At 45.3% G+C, this 20163-nt stretch overlaps 1 protein-coding gene across 3 annotated transcripts in view; it reads right to left on the reverse strand.

Moving 5' to 3' along the window:
- Positions 1-20163, reverse strand: part of MACROD2 (mono-ADP ribosylhydrolase 2) — a 1799128-nt gene that overhangs the window by 123843 nt on the left and 1655122 nt on the right. For all 3 annotated transcript variants that reach the window (XM_083175826.1, XM_083175824.1, XM_083175825.1), the window contains 3 exons: positions 5852-5890; positions 4762-4791; positions 3098-3136 (listed from right to left, as the gene is read on the reverse strand). In XM_083175826.1, the coding sequence (XP_083031952.1) occupies positions 3098-3136; positions 4762-4791; positions 5852-5890 (108 nt within the window). The remainder of the gene's footprint in view (positions 1-3097; positions 3137-4761; positions 4792-5851; positions 5891-20163) is intronic.

Here is a 20163-nt window from a genome sequence, read left to right on the forward strand (position 1 = left end):
CAAACACTTTTAAATAATTTAAAGACATTGATATATATTACTAGGCCGTAGTGGTGTACTTGCTGAGGTCATAGTCATGTGATAATAACAGCAACAACATGATTGGCAAAAGAAAAACATAGGGCATTAATGGAATACAGATCCCAATTCAGACCTGTACGCAATGCCAATGTTTACCGAACTGACCGATTATTGGGAAACTGTCGCACTGCGCATGCCTCAAGGTTCCTCAGCAATGTAGCAAGCAGTGAGGATTTATTAACAAGCTGACTGACCGGCAGGAAGCAATTAAGGGAGGTAACAGGGGGTGGCAGCAAAAGGAAGACGTGTTGTAACCGTTTTCTGGGTGTGTCTGGGGCTGCGGCTATAATCTCATATGCAGAAAACATGGCGGCAGCCTCTCGCTACACGCAGCCATTGTGTACGACTATAGTATATTCAGAACTACGATAATTGACAGACACCTAATGCCGGCTGCATCTTTGTACCAAACCGCTTGGATTTACAAACCTTCTGATTCCCATCTTAATGCAAATCCTGGCAGCTGCCGAATTTGCACATTTTTACACACTTTCTGTATAGAAATTTGCAGGACCAGCAACATTAGGGTACATCTCTGAATCAGCACCTGAATCTGAATGGCGCTGTTACAGGACTGAAGGGTAGATGTATTCATATTGATTATGGGGTAGTATCAGCTAAGTGGTAGCAGACACACAGCTGATAACGCTTCCCCCACACGCGCTGACCATCCCAAAATGCAGCTATCGATTGATGTGCTATGTTCTCTGACAGGAATGTAATGAGTCAAACAGAAAGCGCTATAACGGCACAATATATGCCGCTATAATACATCTACCCCTCGGACTCCTAGGCCCTTATTCAGATATGATCGCAGTACAAATTTGTTTGGAAAATGGGCAAAACCATGCGCACTGCAGGTGGGGTAGATGTAACATGTATAGAGAGAGTTCGATTTGTGTGAGTTATTTTGTTTCTGTGCAGGGTAAATACTGGCTGCATTATTTTTACACTACAATTAAGATTTCAACACACCCCACCCAAATCTAACTCTCTCTATGAATCTAACTCTCTCTGCACATGTTACATCTACCCCACCTGCAGTGCACATGGTTTTGGCCATTTTCCGAACAAATTTGTTCTGCGATCAGATCTGAATAAGGGCCCATATGCAGCCCAACATGTCCCAGTTTATTATGTTTTTCCTACAGAGGCATTCGTCTGGCTGACTGTTTCCATGGCACTATTTCAACTTGGGATCAATGAATGAACATAAAAAGCAAATGCTTTTTATTTGAACGTACAAATTAATTAGAGATTTGTGGTTCAGTTTCCATGGTAACACGAACACACCCGAGCTATCACTAGTCATTCCAAGCTCTGTTTCGGGTCTTTTCGGGTGATTTTTCGAAAATCACCCGAAATGACGTCAGCGCCTGCCTCAAATTTGGCGGGAAGCGCATGCTGGAAAAGTCAATTCAGCCTGACTTTTCTTAGCGAACAGTGGAGAAATCATTCGATGGTCGTTTGGCCGCATGTGAGCGGATTTGTATGAGAACACATCGACTCACATGCTAGGGAACATATGTGGCCGGCAGGGGATTGGGGGGTGGCTGGACATTTGGCTGAGCTTCTTTTCAGATTAAACAGCCCTTTTAATTGCACCATTCAGAGGAGAGGCTGGGTGACATGGTGCCCAGAGCAAGGGTATGTCCCCCCCCCCCCCCTTCCATTGTTATAACACATTTTGACACACAAACTGGAATGCCCATTACACATTATGCCACACACCGTAATGCCCATTACACATTATGCCACAAAATCCATAATACCCCCACTAGTGCTGCTTCCACACATAATGTTCCCTGTAGTGCCGCTTACACATATAATTCCACCCTGTAGTTCTGTTTAAACATGTGATGCCTGCTGTAGTGCCTTTTACACACATAATGCACCCTGAAGTCCCGCTTACCTACATTGTCGTTGCCAGGGGTTACTTGCTCATTGCCAGGTGAAGGTTACATGCTTTTTGCCAGTCAGGATTACATGCTTGTTGCCGGTCGGGTTATGCACTCATTGCCAGCCTTGGCTACGTGCTCATTCCAGCAGGGGTTACATGCACATTGCCAGGGAGGTTACATGCTCGTTGCTGGGGGGGGGGGGTATTCGCTCATTGCCAGGGTTTACATGTTTATTGCAAGGGAGATTACATGCTCGTTGCCAGGGGGTTACATGCTCGTTGCCAGGGGGTTACATGCTCATATGCTTGTTGCTAGGGGAATTGAATATAAAAATGTATATTGTGTATTTTAGTGTGTGTGTTCAGATGACTGACACAGCGTATATTACGGTTTGTGAGGTGGTGTCCCCCATAACCTACACCCCAAAGAAACTTTCAACTTGGCTGGTGTCATAAATAAAACCAATCATGGATCAGTGGACAGAAGAGCAGGAGCAGCAACCAAGTACTACGGCTGCCAGTAAAACATATACCTTTTCCAAGAGAACCACTGGTGATGAGGATATGAGTCAATGTGAGTCAAGACACATCTATTGTTAAACAATCTGGGTAACCATTAAGAGAATAACAACCATTTGCTCCAAAATTCTGACAAAACTGACAAATACATAGTTTGTTTGGATAAGTTTGTTACATCAAATAGATTTAAACAATTTGTGTGAAATACCATTGTCTCTTTTCCAGTTTTTGTGAGCAAATGGTTTTATGCTCCTCTACTGTACCAGAACACACAAATGAGCAAAAGTATTTTCACAGGGGCATCTTATCAGAGAAGGGAGCTCATTTACAGTCTGCAAACCTGTCCCATTCCTTCTATTGATTTCAGTATTGTGAATTGCACATACAGTATTTCTAGAAACAGCTGCAAAGTAAGTATATGCAATGTGTCCGGGATGTGCTGGTGGAACACCATAGACAGAGAGACCTGTGTGCACTGCTGTCATTGTAGATATGTAATGACCAATACAAAATAATAAGGTGTTTTTCACTATATTGTTCAGTCAATACAAACCAGAAATCTTGTTGTATTCCAATCCATTACAATATCTTACTAACCTGAATCTGAGCCAGTGTCTTTCATTTCTTGTGTTAATTCTGTTAAAAACACATAAGAGAGTTAGCAGGGCCAAGATCAGCGCATCGTTAAACCACGTCAGCCAATCAGCAGACATATTCACTTCTTTATTTCAAATTCAAACATTTGCTTGTTTTGCTATTTAGTGACATTTTAATAAAATGTGTTTGTCATTGATAGCATCCACTTATAGGATAGAAAGAAATGGACAAATAATTTATGGTACATTTTCAGCTGAAATCAGGAATTTGGCAATCACTGATAACTCCAGTTCTCTGATTCCACAGGGGACACTGCAGTCTTTTTACATTGGGGATAGAGTGGTGATACGAGTATGCACTTTAAAATTCTTACAGTGTGGCAGCCCCCCCCCCCCCTCTATCCCTCTCCCAGACCTCAGTTTTAGAAAAGTTGAGACAGACTAAAACACAGCTGTACAGTAGGTAGTCTGTGCTTCTCACACCAGAAGACATAGGATCTTCAGATCCAAGAGTAATGTTCGGAAGTATCAGCCTTGCCCTAAGCATGGTAGAGGTGACTGATGTCAGGATACCCGGCCTACTCAGCTACGTGGATTCAACAGCCACGCCATCAAGCGAAGACGCTGTAGGGCGCACAAATGGACACTGTTGTAACAAGTCCTTCCTTAGACAACTACAACACCCTGCATGGCCACTCTGGAGCCACTAGGATGACAGAAGCAGACTCTCTTTTAAACTCTTTGAGTAACCCTGGAATGCGTGGAAACTGACAGGGATTCCAATGCCTCGGCAGCCGGGTCCTTTGTACAAGGATAGTATCTCAGAGGTTTGTGATTCAGTGCCATCAATCAATCTGAGGAAGGAATGGGTTCAGGGACTTGAGATAGGCCGTTCCAAGCTGTACGACTTTGGTACCACAAAAACATTGGAATAAAAAGCCTAGTCTGTGCTGCCCTAGGGAAATAGGGATTATCACACATGCTGCTAACAGTCTTTGTATAACTTTTATAACTGTTTCTTTTACACAAAAACTGTTGAGTTCTGTTGTAAAGAAACAGTTTGGAGGATAAAATGCTAACTCCAACTTGTATCTGTGGGAAAGAATCTGCTGAACCAGATGTCCTTGCAATTTTGAAACCACAAGGCCGGTGTCAGGATCCCAACTGTCGGGCTTGTAACAGTCGGGATATCGATATCGGACAAATGACTTTTGGAATCCTGAGTGTCAGTAAATCATCCGGCACCCCCTTCCATCATGGCACCAGAACAGTTAATACCCCTGATCACAAAATCTATTTAACCCCTTCAGTGTTTTTTTTTTTTAGGAGGGCTCCCCATTGGGTGAGTTTTTATGGGGAGCACTCCCTTAAAAAAAAAAAAAAAACACCACTGCCTCCCCGGGTCCGGTCAGCGCCGCTGAACTGTCAATCAGCGCTGAAGCTGCCTGAGTTCAGCAACTGAACTCAGCAGCACTGCCCGGCTGTAAACAGTGGCAATCCCCGAGAATTTTCCAGGCCTGCCAGACTGGGCACTGAGGGATTGCCACTGAAGGGGTTAAATGATACACAACATTGTTTTTTTACTTTAAAGCATCATACTGTACTGTATATATTTTATATACAGCTTTTATCATAGATCCCAGTTCAATAGAAACTCTTACTGACCTGAAACCAAGCCAGGATCTTTCGTGTCTTCTGTTAAAAACAAACAAGATTATTCATTGATGTCATCTACCACTCTAAATAACAATTATTACATTTCTGCCATTATTTGTATGAGTAAGATGGAAATAATACATATCATACACTTAGAGTATAATGAATTGACAAAATATCCAAGACACCATAAATATACAGGTTGAGTATCCCTCATCCGAAATACTCGGGGACCACAAGCATTTTGGATAAGGTATTTTTGTGGATTTTGGAATATTTTTTTTTTCATACTTACCTTGTCCCCCGGAAGTGCCCCAATGGCCCCGATGACCTTCTGAATCCTCTTCAGCATATCCGGTCCCAGGGGTGCATTGCGTGAGTGCGCAGGTGCATCAGTGACGTCACCGGTGTGCCCGAGCAATGCATCCTTGGGACCTGGGATACTGAAGAGGATTCTGATGGCTGTCGTGGACACCCGGGAAAAAGGTACATTGATGTTAAAGGGGGCAATACATGGTTTTAAGAACTGGGGTTTATAAAGTTTGACCAGGGTCATTTGGGTAGTTTCTGTTGTCATTATGATTTAAAAACACAGTTGTTTGACAATAAATAGCTTCAACCAACCACTAACCATGAGTGAAAGAAAAGTTTGTGAGTTATCATTCATATTCTCTGACAAACGGGCAGAAAATCACAAATTCTGCTAGGGTATGTAAATTTATGAGCACAGCTGTAAGTATGAAAAAAGAGGGGTGGGGAAAAAAAAAAATATTCTGAAAAACCACAGTTTTCAGAATATTTCAGTTTATGGAATATACGGATAAGGGAGACTTGACCTGTATTAATATCTGCTTATTATAAGATCAAGCAAGAGATAAGAGAAGTTGCCAGGTATCACACAGGACTCTGACGCTGGTTTGCAGAGTTCCATAGCTCTGGTTAAATAATCTTCCAATATCATTCCATGCTGTACAGTATTTGTAAATTCTACTTTTAGCAATTCGTGCAAACTATAGTTTATAAATGCTGTAGATAGTTTGAATTACTAACAGTAATAATAACAAAATATTCATAATAACTGGGCGCAAATATCTCTGACCTGAATCTTGAGCAGGTTCTTTGAGGTCTTCTACAGCCACTGTTGAAAATCAATGAACAATAAGATTAGAAGCACTGTTGTATTTACTAGAAAATGCTAAATAATTAATACAAGACAAGAAAGTACTAATTACTAATTTGATTAAAGTCCGTGAGCATCTGTGAACATCAGAAATCAGTCCACATAAATAACTAATTAACATGGGTTTAATTTGCCTCCCTGGTTCCTATAAATCCATGTGTTTTTCATTTCTAAACAAAAAACAGAAACAAAACTGTATAATATACTAACTATTCATTGAGGATTGGATGAAATAGCAAGGAAACATCGTGTAAAGGCAAAATAAGCCATCAGAGGCAGATTTTCCACATGGCAACCTACTGTAGGCACCTGCTTAGGAGGTCCCAAGGGACCTCATAAAGATATCCTGGCCATCCAAAACGTTCCCAGAGGAGCATTGCGCAACTATCGCATGACGTTATGACATCTCATGGACCTGCCCAAACTACCAAAGTCCCTTTGATGTTTCTTGATAGGATAAAAAAACGTTTGGACACACAAAATGAATTAATACTCTGGGGGGAGATTCTCTAAGCGAAAAATTCGGTAAAAACCCCGTTATCGGGGTTTTTACCGCATTTTGGGATGCTGTAAGCATCCCCTGCCGGGTTACCGCGGCGGGGGGCATCGCCGGAAAAATCTGGCGATGCCCCATAGAAGCCAATGGGCTTCTACCGCAACCCTCTGCCGCCCCGCGCCGACCCCCTGCCGCCCCGCATCGCCCCCTCCCCCCTCACCTGTGTCCGGGCAGCACAGAGCTGTGCTGCCCGGACCTGTGACCTCCTCCCTGCACTAATCCTCTTCCGGGTGCAGGGAGGAGGAGAGCCCGGCGCAGCAGCACCGGGTGTGTGAGGGAGGGGGGAGCCACCGGGACCTGCTGGGACCCGGCGACTCTCACCGCAAAGGACAGCTGTCCTTTGCCTTAATTATCGCATATGTTACAACATATGCGATAATTATAAATGCGATGGGCGGCGAAGGGGGGTGGAGATTCTTAGAGAATCTCCCCCTCTGTCTGTAGGTAGTTTACTTTAAATAGGACATAGTTATTAAGCCAAAAGACCGAGAGCTGATTCAGATTTGTACGCAATGCTGATGTTCATGTAGCTAAGCATTTATCGGTAGACTGTGCGCGCGCCAAGGTGCTCTATCAATGCTGCCTGGAATCAGCAGGACAAATACAGTCCTATGGATTGCTGGAGGGAGGAGGGCCACAAACTGGAATTTTGCATAGGGCCCCATGAGGTCTACAGTATATCCGCCTCTGTAAAGCATTGAAGATAGGATGTACTGTCAAAGTAAAACAAGTCAATGGGTCCATTACATTGTGATATATATTTGTGTGCAGGTGTCTGTATCTACAGTATGTGCAAATGTAAATCCAACAGTAGTGATGACCTAAAATACAGCATATTACCAAATGCACAACCTCATGGCTCAGACGGAGAGATAGAGACTCCTCGAATTGGAGAGCATCTATAGTATATGCTTGCCTATATAAGTAAGCCCTAGCACCGCTCAGGGACCTACAGTATTTATTTATACCCCTTTCACATCGCACAAATCTACCGGGTTCATGCCGGTTCGACCTGGTAATTTGTGCAATGTGAAAGGGGTTACCGGTTACAGCTAACGGTAGCAACATAGAAATTCTAACCGGTTCACTGCCGTGTTGCTGTGCAGTGTGAACGGGTTAATCAGGTCGAGCGACCCGTTTCCCATTCACACTATGGAGGAGGCAGCGCTTGGAGCAGCGCCAGCTCTAAGCGCTGCCTCCTCCCCCACCCTCCGATGCTCTGCCGCGCCCCCCACATTACGTCAACGAACCGGCAATATTGCCAGTTTTGCTGATGCAATCTGAACAGACCGCACATGCAGGGTCGCACTGGAACTGAACCATTTAAATGCCCCGGTGCGACCCTGCAATTGCCGGGTTCATGCCGGTTCGACCCGGTAATTCATGTGATGTGAAAGGGGTTACCGGTTACAGCTAACCGGTAGCAACATGGCAATTTGAACCGGTTCACTGCCGTGTTGCTGTGCAGTGTGAAGGGGTTAATCAGGTCGAGCGACCCATTTCCCGTTCACACTATGGAGGAGGCAGCGCTTGGAGCAGCGCCAGCTCTAAGCGCTGCCTCCTCCCCCACCCTCCGACACTCTGCTGCACCCCCACATGATGTCAACAAACCGGCAATATTGCAGACCGCACATGCAGGGTGGCACCGGTACTTAACCGTTTAAATGTCCTGGTGCGACCCTGCATTTGCTGTCTGAAAGCGGTATAAGCGTAGGAAATCCCGTACGCCCATGTTTGCCAGAGACAGGCATCTACCTACAGTACATTCTGTTTCATAATCAAAGGCTGTTAAAGCATGGGGAAACCTATTTCACAATAATTCCATTGGTACATGTGCCGTGACAATGCTCCTTTTCCTATCACCATATAATGAAAAAATATATATATATATTATATTTATATATTGTAATTTATTATTTCCCTTTGCTTTATTTCATTCGGTGGAACTGAAAGCCCGAGTCCGGACCTGCCTTGTGCACATGCATCAGATACCTGGGTACACAAAAGAAATGTAGCCTTATCCCTCCATTACAGTACTACTAGGCTACAGTCTATAACTAAGCGGCTGTGGTAAAATGTAATATGTTAATAATAAATCAGTAAAACATTTCTAACTCAATTACTATACAATGATATAAACAAACACACACGTAATCTGATGATACTGGGAATAGGCCTGAGACTTGACTTTTGCATTGTTTGCCAAATAACTGCAAATCTGGCACAGGCGAGTAGAAGCTGGTAATATGCTGCATAGATGACTTTCTGTTACAAGAAGTGTCGCAGCAGCTTTAGTTACAGATAGCACAGGAGCGGGACCCAGAAGTCAGATCCAATAAGTGAAGCCAAAGTCCAGGATCATGTTATCATGTGATCATGACCTTGTACATCAAAGGTTATCGACAATGACTGCTAGTAATAAGCCCTTTTGATGGTAAATATCTTACTTTGCATTCGGGAGTATATTTAACAACAGCCATATCGCCTAATTCTAAGTAGGATTCACAGTGCAGAATGGAAATGTTCTACCCGTCCATATTACGGTGGGGAAGAGCAGATACTCTGGGCTAGCAGCTGAAAGAGGGGCATCCTCAGCAGCCTGAGCGCTTTGTACTCTTCCTATGGAAGATGCTGGATATATCTCGCCATGTAGATAGATGTCTACAAACAAAATTCTGTTCACATTGAAATAACTCAGACTACTGTATATACAGGTTATACAATTGTGACAAGTAAACTGAAATAGTGTTTGAGGGCAAGTACACAATGTTTGTCCCAGGATTCTGGACTCTCAGGAAAATGTTTTATTTGCTTTGCTAAAAGCTTTTGGACTTTGGTAAAAGCCGGCTAAGGTTCCTGGGTTACGGAAAGAGAGTGGGTTCCATCCATTACGCTCATTCTGGGTCTTTAGTGCCTCTAGGTCAAGAGTAAGCTACAGTAAGTAGCACTTACACATGTGTGAGGCTGTTAAAAGACTGTTCGGCTGAACATTCGCTCTCTTACTGGGCGACATGTACTAAGCCCTAAAAAGTGATAAAATGGAGAGTGATAAGCCATCAACCAATCAGCTGCTATCTGTCATTTTTTAAATACAGCCAGTATACATCTGGCCCACTGCCTGGAGGGGATTGTGGAGCGTCTGTAAGAGAAGAGATGCTGCTTGGGACATGTGACCTATACTTGCACAGGGCCTGGTTAAAGGTTAAAGGTACCGTAGGCTAATCCCTGCTGCCCATGTGCATGTAGCAAAGGTGTTACCACTGGCATGTAGGATCTAATGCTTATAAAGTAGACTGTGGCAGTAGGCTGCCCAGCTGGTGCTGTAGCACAATGTACATAAAGTTATGGTTCCATCAGTAAGTTACATTGGCACAGCCATCGGGCAGTCACCTTAATAACTTTAGCCCCCTCCACAGTACATTGGGACGGGTGATAGCTAACGGGCACCGAATCAATTAGTCCTTACTTTTATTCCCCGGCTGTCACCTGCATGGCCCAGGAACATACAATCCCAGCTGGTCGTTCAACGGATTGTGTGCACGTCATGAGGAATATTGGTACGATGCGCGGTCACCCGGAATGAGAGGTAGGCCCTTACGGTCATAAGCATATCATATGTGCTTTTAAAGCAGATCGCTGGTTGAACTGGAGGGCGCCAGAGTGCAGCAGGGAGCAAAGAGGTGAGTGGCACTGGCGGCCTCCTATATCCCCCTCGTCACCCCCCCACACACACACACACTCCTGGGAAATGACACGGAAGCCTGCCGCCGCATCACACCGGGCATCACCCCCCGCCCCGGAATGCCGCCGCAGCCTGCCGCTGCAATCATCAGCACCCCCTCCTGTACAGCGCCCAGGGGGCGGGTGAGCACCGGAGTGCCCCCCTTTCCACCTGGGGCGCTCTGGTGCCTCGCACCGACACTGGGTTGAACCGCTCTTACGACCTGCATACAATCAGGTTGTATGCAGGACGTCCTGATGTATGGCCAGCTTTAGATCAGCCTGTTCAGGTAACAGCTGGTCACTGTAACATGCAGGTTGAAGGTCCCCCTAATACTATTTCCAGTTACATGTGTCCCCCCTCCCCCCCCCCCAAGTTCAGTGTTATCATACAGCAAAGAACAGCTGCATTCTTTAATTGTAAAAATCACAATCACAGTCAGAGCAAAACAGAGATGAGGTCGAGCTGTTGGGAGAAAACCAAACAGGCCGAATGGAAGACACTGGCAGATATTCAAATGACATAAATTCTATTATCTTCAAAGTTCCACAGTTGATTCATATTTCTTCCTTCTGCACTTTCCAGATTGAAACGATTTATCAGGCGGTGGCTGCACATGAAACAGCCAGGAGGGAGAGGAGGCGGTTAGGGGAGGAGAGGGTGGGGGGGGGGTGGGGGTGGGGGTGGGGGGGTGTTGTCTTACAGGCATCGGGGGGGGGATCTCTAGGCATAAAACAATCGCACTGCTGTTATCTGCACCCTTATGATTGAAGCGATCCTCACAATATGTGCTCCAACCAGTACAGAGCTTTCTGCTAGTCATAATCCTGGCTTCAGCCACACTGCATGCTGCTTCAGTAATCATTAAGCCATCCTTTGTGCCTCCATTCTGAACACTCACATAGATCTATTAAACCAAGCTCACCGAATGGTTTGAATGGGACAAAAAGGGAAATTCATTCCCAGAAATCTGCAAAGAGGCTGATATAATATGAAACATATGTTTCTGCTTACCACAGAGATATGCCCTGCTCTCAACTTGTAGATCTCTTTATCCTCTCAAGACTATCCTCCCGCTCTTGCACTTTATTTCTTGAAATAAAAAAAGACATTGGATTTTTTTTTTTTTAAAGGGACAGGATGTGTGCATTATGAATGTTAACGTTAGATATGTCACCGTCTAACATACTAACAGGCAGCAGACAGGAACCCAAAGTACAAGCTGGTAAATACCACTCATTTCCAGCAGGGGGAGCAGAAGCATTTTGTAAAAAATAAAAAAATAAAAAGAATTGCATTTTTGAAAGAATGTTTTTCGCTCTGTCTACATTATTATTTGTTTTATGCATTTTAGTAATTACTCTTCTTTTTTACAATGTAGGGTAAGCAGTATGAACAAATAGATACTAGTTTTATAAGACATTTATTAGTAATTTGCGCATTAAACATACTACGGATTACTCTTTTTTGCAATTAGAATAAAAACACATTCGGTTTGCTCTATACGGCAAAGTTTCTTTGTTGAGAGGAGAGTGCTGCTAAATGAATAGGATTATGCAAAGTTTAATGAATGTAACTTATTAGGGGTAACAGATTTGCGGTTTATTGTAACTATTCGGGCAGCAGATGAACTATAAAGACAAAACTGAGGATTAAACAAAGACTTTGTTCTATCTCATTAAAGCAGACCTTTGAATAGGCTAATTATGAACTGCAGTGCTTGTAAAAATGGAACTGTGGTCATCTTGTTTAAAGAAAATGGTTGGCAAATGGTAAATAATGGTCAATTAAAACACACGTTTTGGTTATTTTATTTATTTATTAACAGTTTCTTGTATAGCGCACACATATTCCGCAGCGCTGTACAGAGAATATTTGAACACTCCCATCAGTCCCTGACCCAGTGGAGCTTACAATCTATATTCCCTACCACATATACACGCACACACAGACATCCTAGGGTTTATTTTGTTGGGAGCCAATTAACCTACCAGTATATTTTTAGGATTGTGGGAGGAAACCAGAGTACCCGGAGGAAACCCACGCAAGCACGGGGAGAATATACAAATCTCAATCTAGAAAGACCCGCCAGAGGTAGAATCGTAGCTGTTAAATGGGTAGGTAACATCTTGAGAGGCTAGCCAGAAGTCCAAAGTTCTGCTTTCCCTGCTCTGCTAAAGCTGCCTCACTGACACTGCCTGCACGCCGCAGCCAAGGGCGTAACTACCATAGGAGCAAGGGGTGCAGCTGCTATGGGGCCCAGAGCTGTAGGGGGCCCATCTTTGCTGTCTAACTTATAGGTTTTACATACATTTATCACCATCAGGTGCTAAATAGGGGGCCCTTGCAAACTTTTGCTATGGGGCCTATGAATATCTAGGTACGCCTCTGGCCGCAGCACCTGTTTGACAGTGGGCGGCAGCATGAAGAGCTGCTCCCTGCACCCCGCTGCACTGTGAGCAGCAGCATACACACCTCACCCTGTCTGTCTGTCCTCAGAGTCCTCCGCTGTCCCTTCTTCCTCAACACAAGGATTCTTGTGCTGAGGGCGGCAGGCTCAGGCTGTCATACATTAACAGACAGCCACAGTGCCACCCACAGCGCTGTAATAACAAACAGCGGTTCCTTATTGTTTCCCCCTGCCCTGGCTCCAAAGTAGTTATCTCCTGCCATCTGCGCAGTTCATTGCCACCGCTTACGTGCAAACGGCTAAATTTTATTACTTATTTTGAATCTGCCTACTGATGGCTAGTGAGCTGCCGGGCGGCTGCCGCAGCCTGTCAAATATTGTGACACAGCGAGCAGCACCAGCAGCCTGAAGAGCGGCTCCCCCTCCCTTTCCTCCCAGCACCTGTCAATCAAATGACCAGCAGGCAGCAGAGCCGCCTCCCCTTCCTTCCCTCTTCTTAGTGTGCAGTGCCAGTCCTCAACACTCGGCCCCCTCTATCTCCTCCCCTCTTCTTCAATCTCCTCCCCCTCCCCAGTCACGAGAGTGGTGTAATGGCATCCTGCCTATGCAGATAGAAGAGGAGGGTCTGCAAAAGGTTTAAACAGCAAAGAACAGTGAGTCTTTTATTATACTAATAAATAAATTATTCTATATGTATAGAACAGATATTTTAATTGTGTATTTTTTTATATTCATTTAGACACTTTTTAAATAATGTGGTGGGTTATGTGCCTACAACATTTTGCGGACACAGCACTGAGATGCAAGCAGTTTGCTACTGTTTGCGCAGTATCAGCTGCACCCTGTGCAGCCTAGCTGTGTTGGGTTGTGTGTGATGTCACCCAGCCATCGAAGCCCTCCCTCTGACAAGCCATATGCCCTCTGACCGCTCATATGAAATACTGAAGCGATGCCCCCACAACAGGCCATCGGTGGCAGGGAGGGTGGGCGGTGATGGGGGCTTGCATGCGTTTTTCCCGCCGTTTGCATGAAATGCTGAAGCAATGCCCCATCGCCATCCACCCTCAGCATTTCATGCGAACGGCGGGAAAAACGCATGCATTTCGGGGGAGGGCGTCGACGGCTGGGTGACATCACAAACAACCCAAAACATGGCCAGCTTCTGTCTGGCTTCACAGCTAGGCAATGACAGTGTGGAAGGGTGCAAAATGTATGGTTTGCAGGAGGGCTCCGGAGACCCTAGCACCAACATATTTTTAGGATTGTGGGAGGAAACCAGAGTACCCGGAGGAAACCCACGCAAGCACGGGGAGAATATACAAATCTCAATCTAGAAAGACCCGCCAGAGGTAGAATCGTAGCTGTTAAATGGGTAGGTAACATCTTGAGAGGCTAGCCAGAAGTCCAAAGTTCTGCTTTCCCTGCTCTGCTAAAGCTGCCTCACTGACACTGCCTGCACGCCGCAGCCAAGGGCGTAACTACCATAGGAGCAAGGGGTGCAGCTGCTATGGGGCCCAGAGCTGTAGGGGGCCCATCTTTGCTGTCTAACTTATAGGTTTTACATACATTTATCACCATCAGGTGCTAAATAGGGGGCCCTTGCAAACTTTTGCTATGGGGCCTATGAATATCTAGGTACGCCTCTGGCCGCAGCACCTGTTTGACAGTGGGCGGCAGCATGAAGAGCTGCTCCCTGCACCCCGCTGCACTGTGAGCAGCAGCATACACACCTCACCCTGTCTGTCTGTCCTCAGAGTCCTCCGCTGTCCCTTCTTCCTCAACACAAGGATTCTTGTGCTGAGGGCGGCAGGCTCAGGCTGTCATACATTAACAGACAGCCACAGTGCCACCCACAGCGCTGTAATAACAAACAGCGGTTCCTTATTGTTTCCCCCTGCCCTGGCTCCAAAGTAGTTATCTCCTGCCATCTGCGCAGTTCATTGCCACCGCTTACGTGCAAACGGCTAAATTTTATTACTTATTTTGAATCTGCCTACTGATGGCTAGTGAGCTGCCGGGCGGCTGCCGCAGCCTGTCAAATATTGTGACACAGCGAGCAGCACCAGCAGCCTAAAGAGCGGCTCCCCCTCCCTTTCCTCCCAGCACCTGTCAATCAAATGACCAGCAGGCAGCAGAGCCGCCTCCCCTTCCTTCCCTCTTCTTAGTGTGCAGTGCCAGTCCTCAACACTCGGCCCCCTCTATCTCCTCCCCTCTTCTTCAATCTCCTCCCCCTCCCCAGTCACGAGAGTGGTGTAATGGCATCCTGCCTATGCAGATAGAAGAGGAGGGTCTGCAAAAGGTTTAAACAGCAAAGAACAGTGAGTCTTTTATTATACTAATAAATAAATTATTCTATATGTATAGAACAGATATTTTAATTGTGTATTTTTTTATATTCATTTAGACACTTTTTAAATAATGTGGTGGGTTATGTGCCTACAACATTTTGCGGACACAGCACTGAGATGCAAGCAGTTTGCTACTGTTTGCGCAGTATCAGCTGCACCCTGTGCAGCCTAGCTGTGTTGGGTTGTGTGTGATGTCACCCAGCCATCGAAGCCCTCCCTCTGACAAGCCATATGCCCTCTGACCGCTCATATGAAATACTGAAGCGATGCCCCCACAACAGGCCATCGGTGGCAGGGAGGGTGGGCGGTGATGGGGGCTTGCATGCGTTTTTCCCGCCGTTTGCATGAAATGCTGAAGCAATGCCCCATCGCCATCCACCCTCAGCATTTCATGCGAACGGCGGGAAAAACGCATGCATTTCGGGGGAGGGCGTCGACGGCTGGGTGACATCACAAACAACCCAAAACATGGCCAGCTTCTGTCTGGCTTCACAGCTAGGCAATGACAGTGTGGAAGGGTGCAAAATGTATGGTTTGCAGGAGGGCTCCGGAGACCCTAGCACCGGCCCTGTTAGGATCCAAAGTAATTTTGAATTCTAATAGGCGCAAGAGGAGGGCAATGAAATCTGTGAGCAAGCCTGCAATACATTTAAAAAAGTAACCTCTGTAGAACACCCCCGCAAGCACCTAGCAGAAAACACGATGTAGTATTCAATCAGATACTTTCTATTATCTTCTTGAATAGATAGTATCAGGAAACATGGCTTTCATCCAAGAAGTAGTGTTCATTCTAGCACCCGCTATCTTTGATAACTCATGCAGTTCCTCTTCCCTGCCTGGTATGTCACTGTCTGCTGTAGTGCTTCTAGCACAGTATGGTCTGTATATCAGCACTGTTATGTAACCCAGACCTGTGCTAGAAACACCACAGCAGACAGCGACACCCCAGGCTGGGAAGAGGAACTGCATGGGTTTTCAAAGATAGCGGGTTCTAGAATGAACACTAAAGAAGGTACATAATAACAGCAACCAGTGGAGGCTCCAGAAAGGGGGGGGGGGGGGGGGGGGGCTGCAGCAAAGTTCAAAATTCAAATCGGTGAGAAACACCAACTGCTATTTTAAACTGCACTGCAGACCCTCCTCTGGAACCTCTGCTGCCAGCAACATAATAATTTCGAAATAGTCTCTTTGATTTGAACACAAATGCAGCTAGCGACGGCATTGTCCCACATTTCTGACCACTCTTCATGGACTAGGGTTTTAGCCAAATCTAATTGCCAAACAGGCTTGTGGGAGTCCCGTATAGGGTCTGAATGCCCACAAAGTAGATGTGTGAGATGAAACCTCTGGTTGAGGGACATCACCAGCATATATAGTCACAAAGGAGGATAGATAGGGTGGATTTAATTTCCAGGGGAAAGTGTTGAATTTGTATTAAATGGGGGAAAAAAATCCTTATATGGGATTACCGCCGTCTCTGAAATTTTAGAGAATTGGGGAAAATTAACATTGTTAGAGATATCATTCACCAATAGAATGTTCCTCTCTGGTCAGCTATGAAAGAGGACTTACAGTATATATGCCTGGGCAAAAGTCAGGATTATGAAATAGATGTAGGATGGGGGATGCACCCGGGCATAGTGTAAACCATCTATTAACAAATGCCCAGATGGAAAGTAAATGTAAAATTATGGGATGGCAGGATCTAGGGAGCCACAATAGGGAGGAGAGCATCGACATTCCCAGGTCCTCAGATTCAATACCAACTCAGACTTTCCTGGCATCCTAGGCTGCTGCCTAATTAGCCTATTGGTTTATCAGGCACTGCAATAAGTACTCACATCTGTCTTTCTATGAAACAATTAAACAATTGGAAACGTAGGCTTTAACAATTAATTCCTCAAGCACCTTATGGGTGGTTTCAATGCTGTCAGTGAGGGGGTTTGTGTGGCACCGCATTCAGTGTTTTGGGGATGGAGGGGATTCCCCAGAATGGCGAGGTTTGCCACAAATGCAGCGCGCCCCCTGCATTTAGTGGAGGGCCTTGCTGTTTTGTATGGCCGCACTCGCGATTTCCACCTTGCTGAAAAGAACCAACGAGGTGGAAACGGCAAGTGAAGGGGGTCAATTAAATACTAACCGCAAGCTATGACGGCGAGCTATCGCCACTGCTCACCATCATAGCTTGCATAAACAACATTGAATATACCTTATGTAACAATCAGAAACGTTTATGCAGAGTCAGGATCACATTGCTTTACTATAGGAGCCGATGCCCTTTACTTGTATTCACCAGCGCCAGCTCTACCAGAATTTGAGTCCAATATTTGTTATTATTTCTGAATGAGCGCTGTAACATGCCTGTATGTGGCCAATAGCATGCACTGTAACATTAATGTGTCACACTATAGAGTGCACTGTAACATGCATGTATCAGACAATAGCGTGCACTATATAACATGCATGTATAAGACAACAGTGTGCACTACATAACATGCATGTATAAGACAATAGTGTGCACCATACAACATGCATGTGTGGGACAATAGTGTGCACTGTAGGGCATATAAAGCAGCATTGCAGGTCTTCAACCAGAACTGAAATGATTACCTGCACACTTGATGCTTTCTAACAATGTGGTTTCAGCAACACTTTTACTAGTGATAAAAATAAAGGCCTTAAGGCAACTTCAGTGGCTGCCTAGTATAGGCATATCTATAATGGGTGCTGGCTGGGCAGTGCATACGGGCCCTGGGTGCATATCTATGGTAGTAACTCCCGCCGGCATGAGGGTACCCCCTCCTACGTGGCCCCAGGGACACCTTTGGAATGATAATGTAGCACAGCGAAACCAGATACTCATGAAATGTGCCCTCTCTGTCTTGTGCGTATGTGCAGAATATCAATGGTGAAAGGGGGGGGGGGGACCAGCTTACCAGAGGTCAAGGGTTTGGGGGGTGCTGCTGCTCGGAGAAGGGGTACACTCTGCACATGGGATAAATACAGCCCTGCTACCTGGCCAGGAAAGAGGATTCCAAAGTGTTTAAGTAATACCATGTATAAAATACACCTTGGTAGACTGAAATATTAGGGTGGAACGTGAATTCTGGGAAAAATAAAACCACAGTCTCCCCTTGACTATATTTACATTTGGTGCGGAACAGCAGCCTTTATGAATTACTTCCAATTGAGAACTAAACCTCCCAGGAATTGTAAGCTACGGTGCGTCTCAGACTAGAAAAAGAACACTTTCAACTGTATTACCCAGAATCCAGCAAATCCAAAATCAATGTGTATCCAAAAGAACAACAGGCTCTCAAATGCCACAATGGACAGAGCCGCAGACAATTAATTCAATATGCAGCCCCGGCTTTAATGCGCTTATCACTGATATTTCATCATTCTAAGAGCACAAAAGAACCAGCATGCCTTAAATTACAAAGAAACACAATAAGCAAAGTGACAGCAGCCATGGCAGTCACTGTCAAATAGCCCAAGACATCTCATGCGTAATACATGTAAAATATAACAAATAAACTGTCACTTACAGGAGCAGTGATCACTGAGCCAGAAAACATCTTGACTGACGGAAGTCTGACTCCCAATCCGAAAATAGCGTTTTCTTATAATGCAGAATTGCAGACATGCCAAGGAAAATACTTCCGCGCTCATTTATACTTATTTGCACTTTTGACGAAGTACCTTTCAATGTTCTTGGCCTGTGCGAGGTTACTTGTGAGATTTCTTTTCCTCGTAATTATTTCTAACACTATTTCCAAACAATTTATTAAGTTACGTAGGAACAACCTCTCCATTGAAGTCCATGGCAGCTTTTGTAAACCAATCTGGTAATGGTGCCCAGTCATGCCAACTGGCAAATGGAAATACCTTGGTTTTACCGGATTAATTCGCTTGGTATTTAGTTTAGTCTGTTGAAAATAAAATCCCTGAGGAGTGAATTGTTTCATAACATCTCAGTTTCCCTGATCAATGTCTCAAAGTCGCTACTTTGACCCTTTGAGTGCCAGTGTTGCGGTGAGAGATCTTCAAAACATCGGCTAAAAGATGCCAGTTTTCGCTTTTTTTTGTGGGTGCAATATTTAACTAAACTTCAATTAATATACTTGGCTGGATTTGTATTTATTTATACTATCCGCTGTGAGTGGCGCTGGCATTTTTAGCGGCTATTTTGAGGATCTCTCACAGCAACTGTGGCAAGACACAGGAGAAAAACAGAATATAAGCTTACGCAGACAAGGACACCATCTGTTTTATGTAGGGAAATTAATCCCTGGGAATTTTTGGGATTGAAAAATGCTCCATCCCTATTCCCGGGATCGGCTTTCCTAATAGAAAAACGCCCTGGCTGCCCCGCATTTACTTACATGCAGGTGCAGCTGGGTTGCCGGGTGGGTGGGTGGATGGGTGGTCAGCTTCAGGAGCCAGGAGCCGGGTTGGGGGATGGGTGGTTCATGCTGCTGCTGGCTGGTGCGCTGGCTAGTTGGGCGGGCGAGCGGCGCGGCTTCATACTGCCGGGCGTGACCTGCCTGCGCACAGTGACCTCTAATCTCGTAATGCTGAGAGGTCACGCTGCGCAGTGCTGCTCTGCCAGGTACCGGGAGAAGCCGGGCAGTGTCTGAGCGGGTGCTCAGACGCTACCCGGAATTAGACTGTGCATGCGCAGACTAATCCCGAAATTGGAGTTTCCAATCCCGGGATTGAAATCCTGGCCTTTGGAGGCCAAAAACCGGGATCCTACCGATCCCGATCCTGGGATTGGCCACCCTAGTTTTATGTATTCACTTTTGTAGGCTGCACTGTGAAAAATGTTGGCAGTTATTTTATTACATTAAAATACAGGTGGTACAACATGCACACATACTTTATAGGGGACTATCTGGGATTACTGTACTTGTGATTGGCTCATGAATTTGAAGGATGCTCACAAAGAGCCATCTCTGTCTCGGTTCCTCTCTTCTTTAATGGCCATCTCAGTGGACTCTGTGCACTAGGATCATTAGCGCTGTACCAGAGTCTAGTGCGTGGCAATGATGTAATGGCCATTTTATTCGGTATGTCCATTTTCCTACTATGCATGCGCAATATGGCCACCACAATATTTTCCTGGTGCAGCAAAGGTGCACCCGATGGCAAACACAGGATTTCAAGAAGAGGGTTTTCAGATGCAGAACACTG

This window comes from Crinia signifera, chromosome 3, assembly GCF_055691185.1.
Source record: "Crinia signifera chromosome 3, ASM5569118v1, whole genome shotgun sequence".
Classification (NCBI taxonomy): Eukaryota; Metazoa; Chordata; class Amphibia; order Anura; family Myobatrachidae; genus Crinia; species Crinia signifera.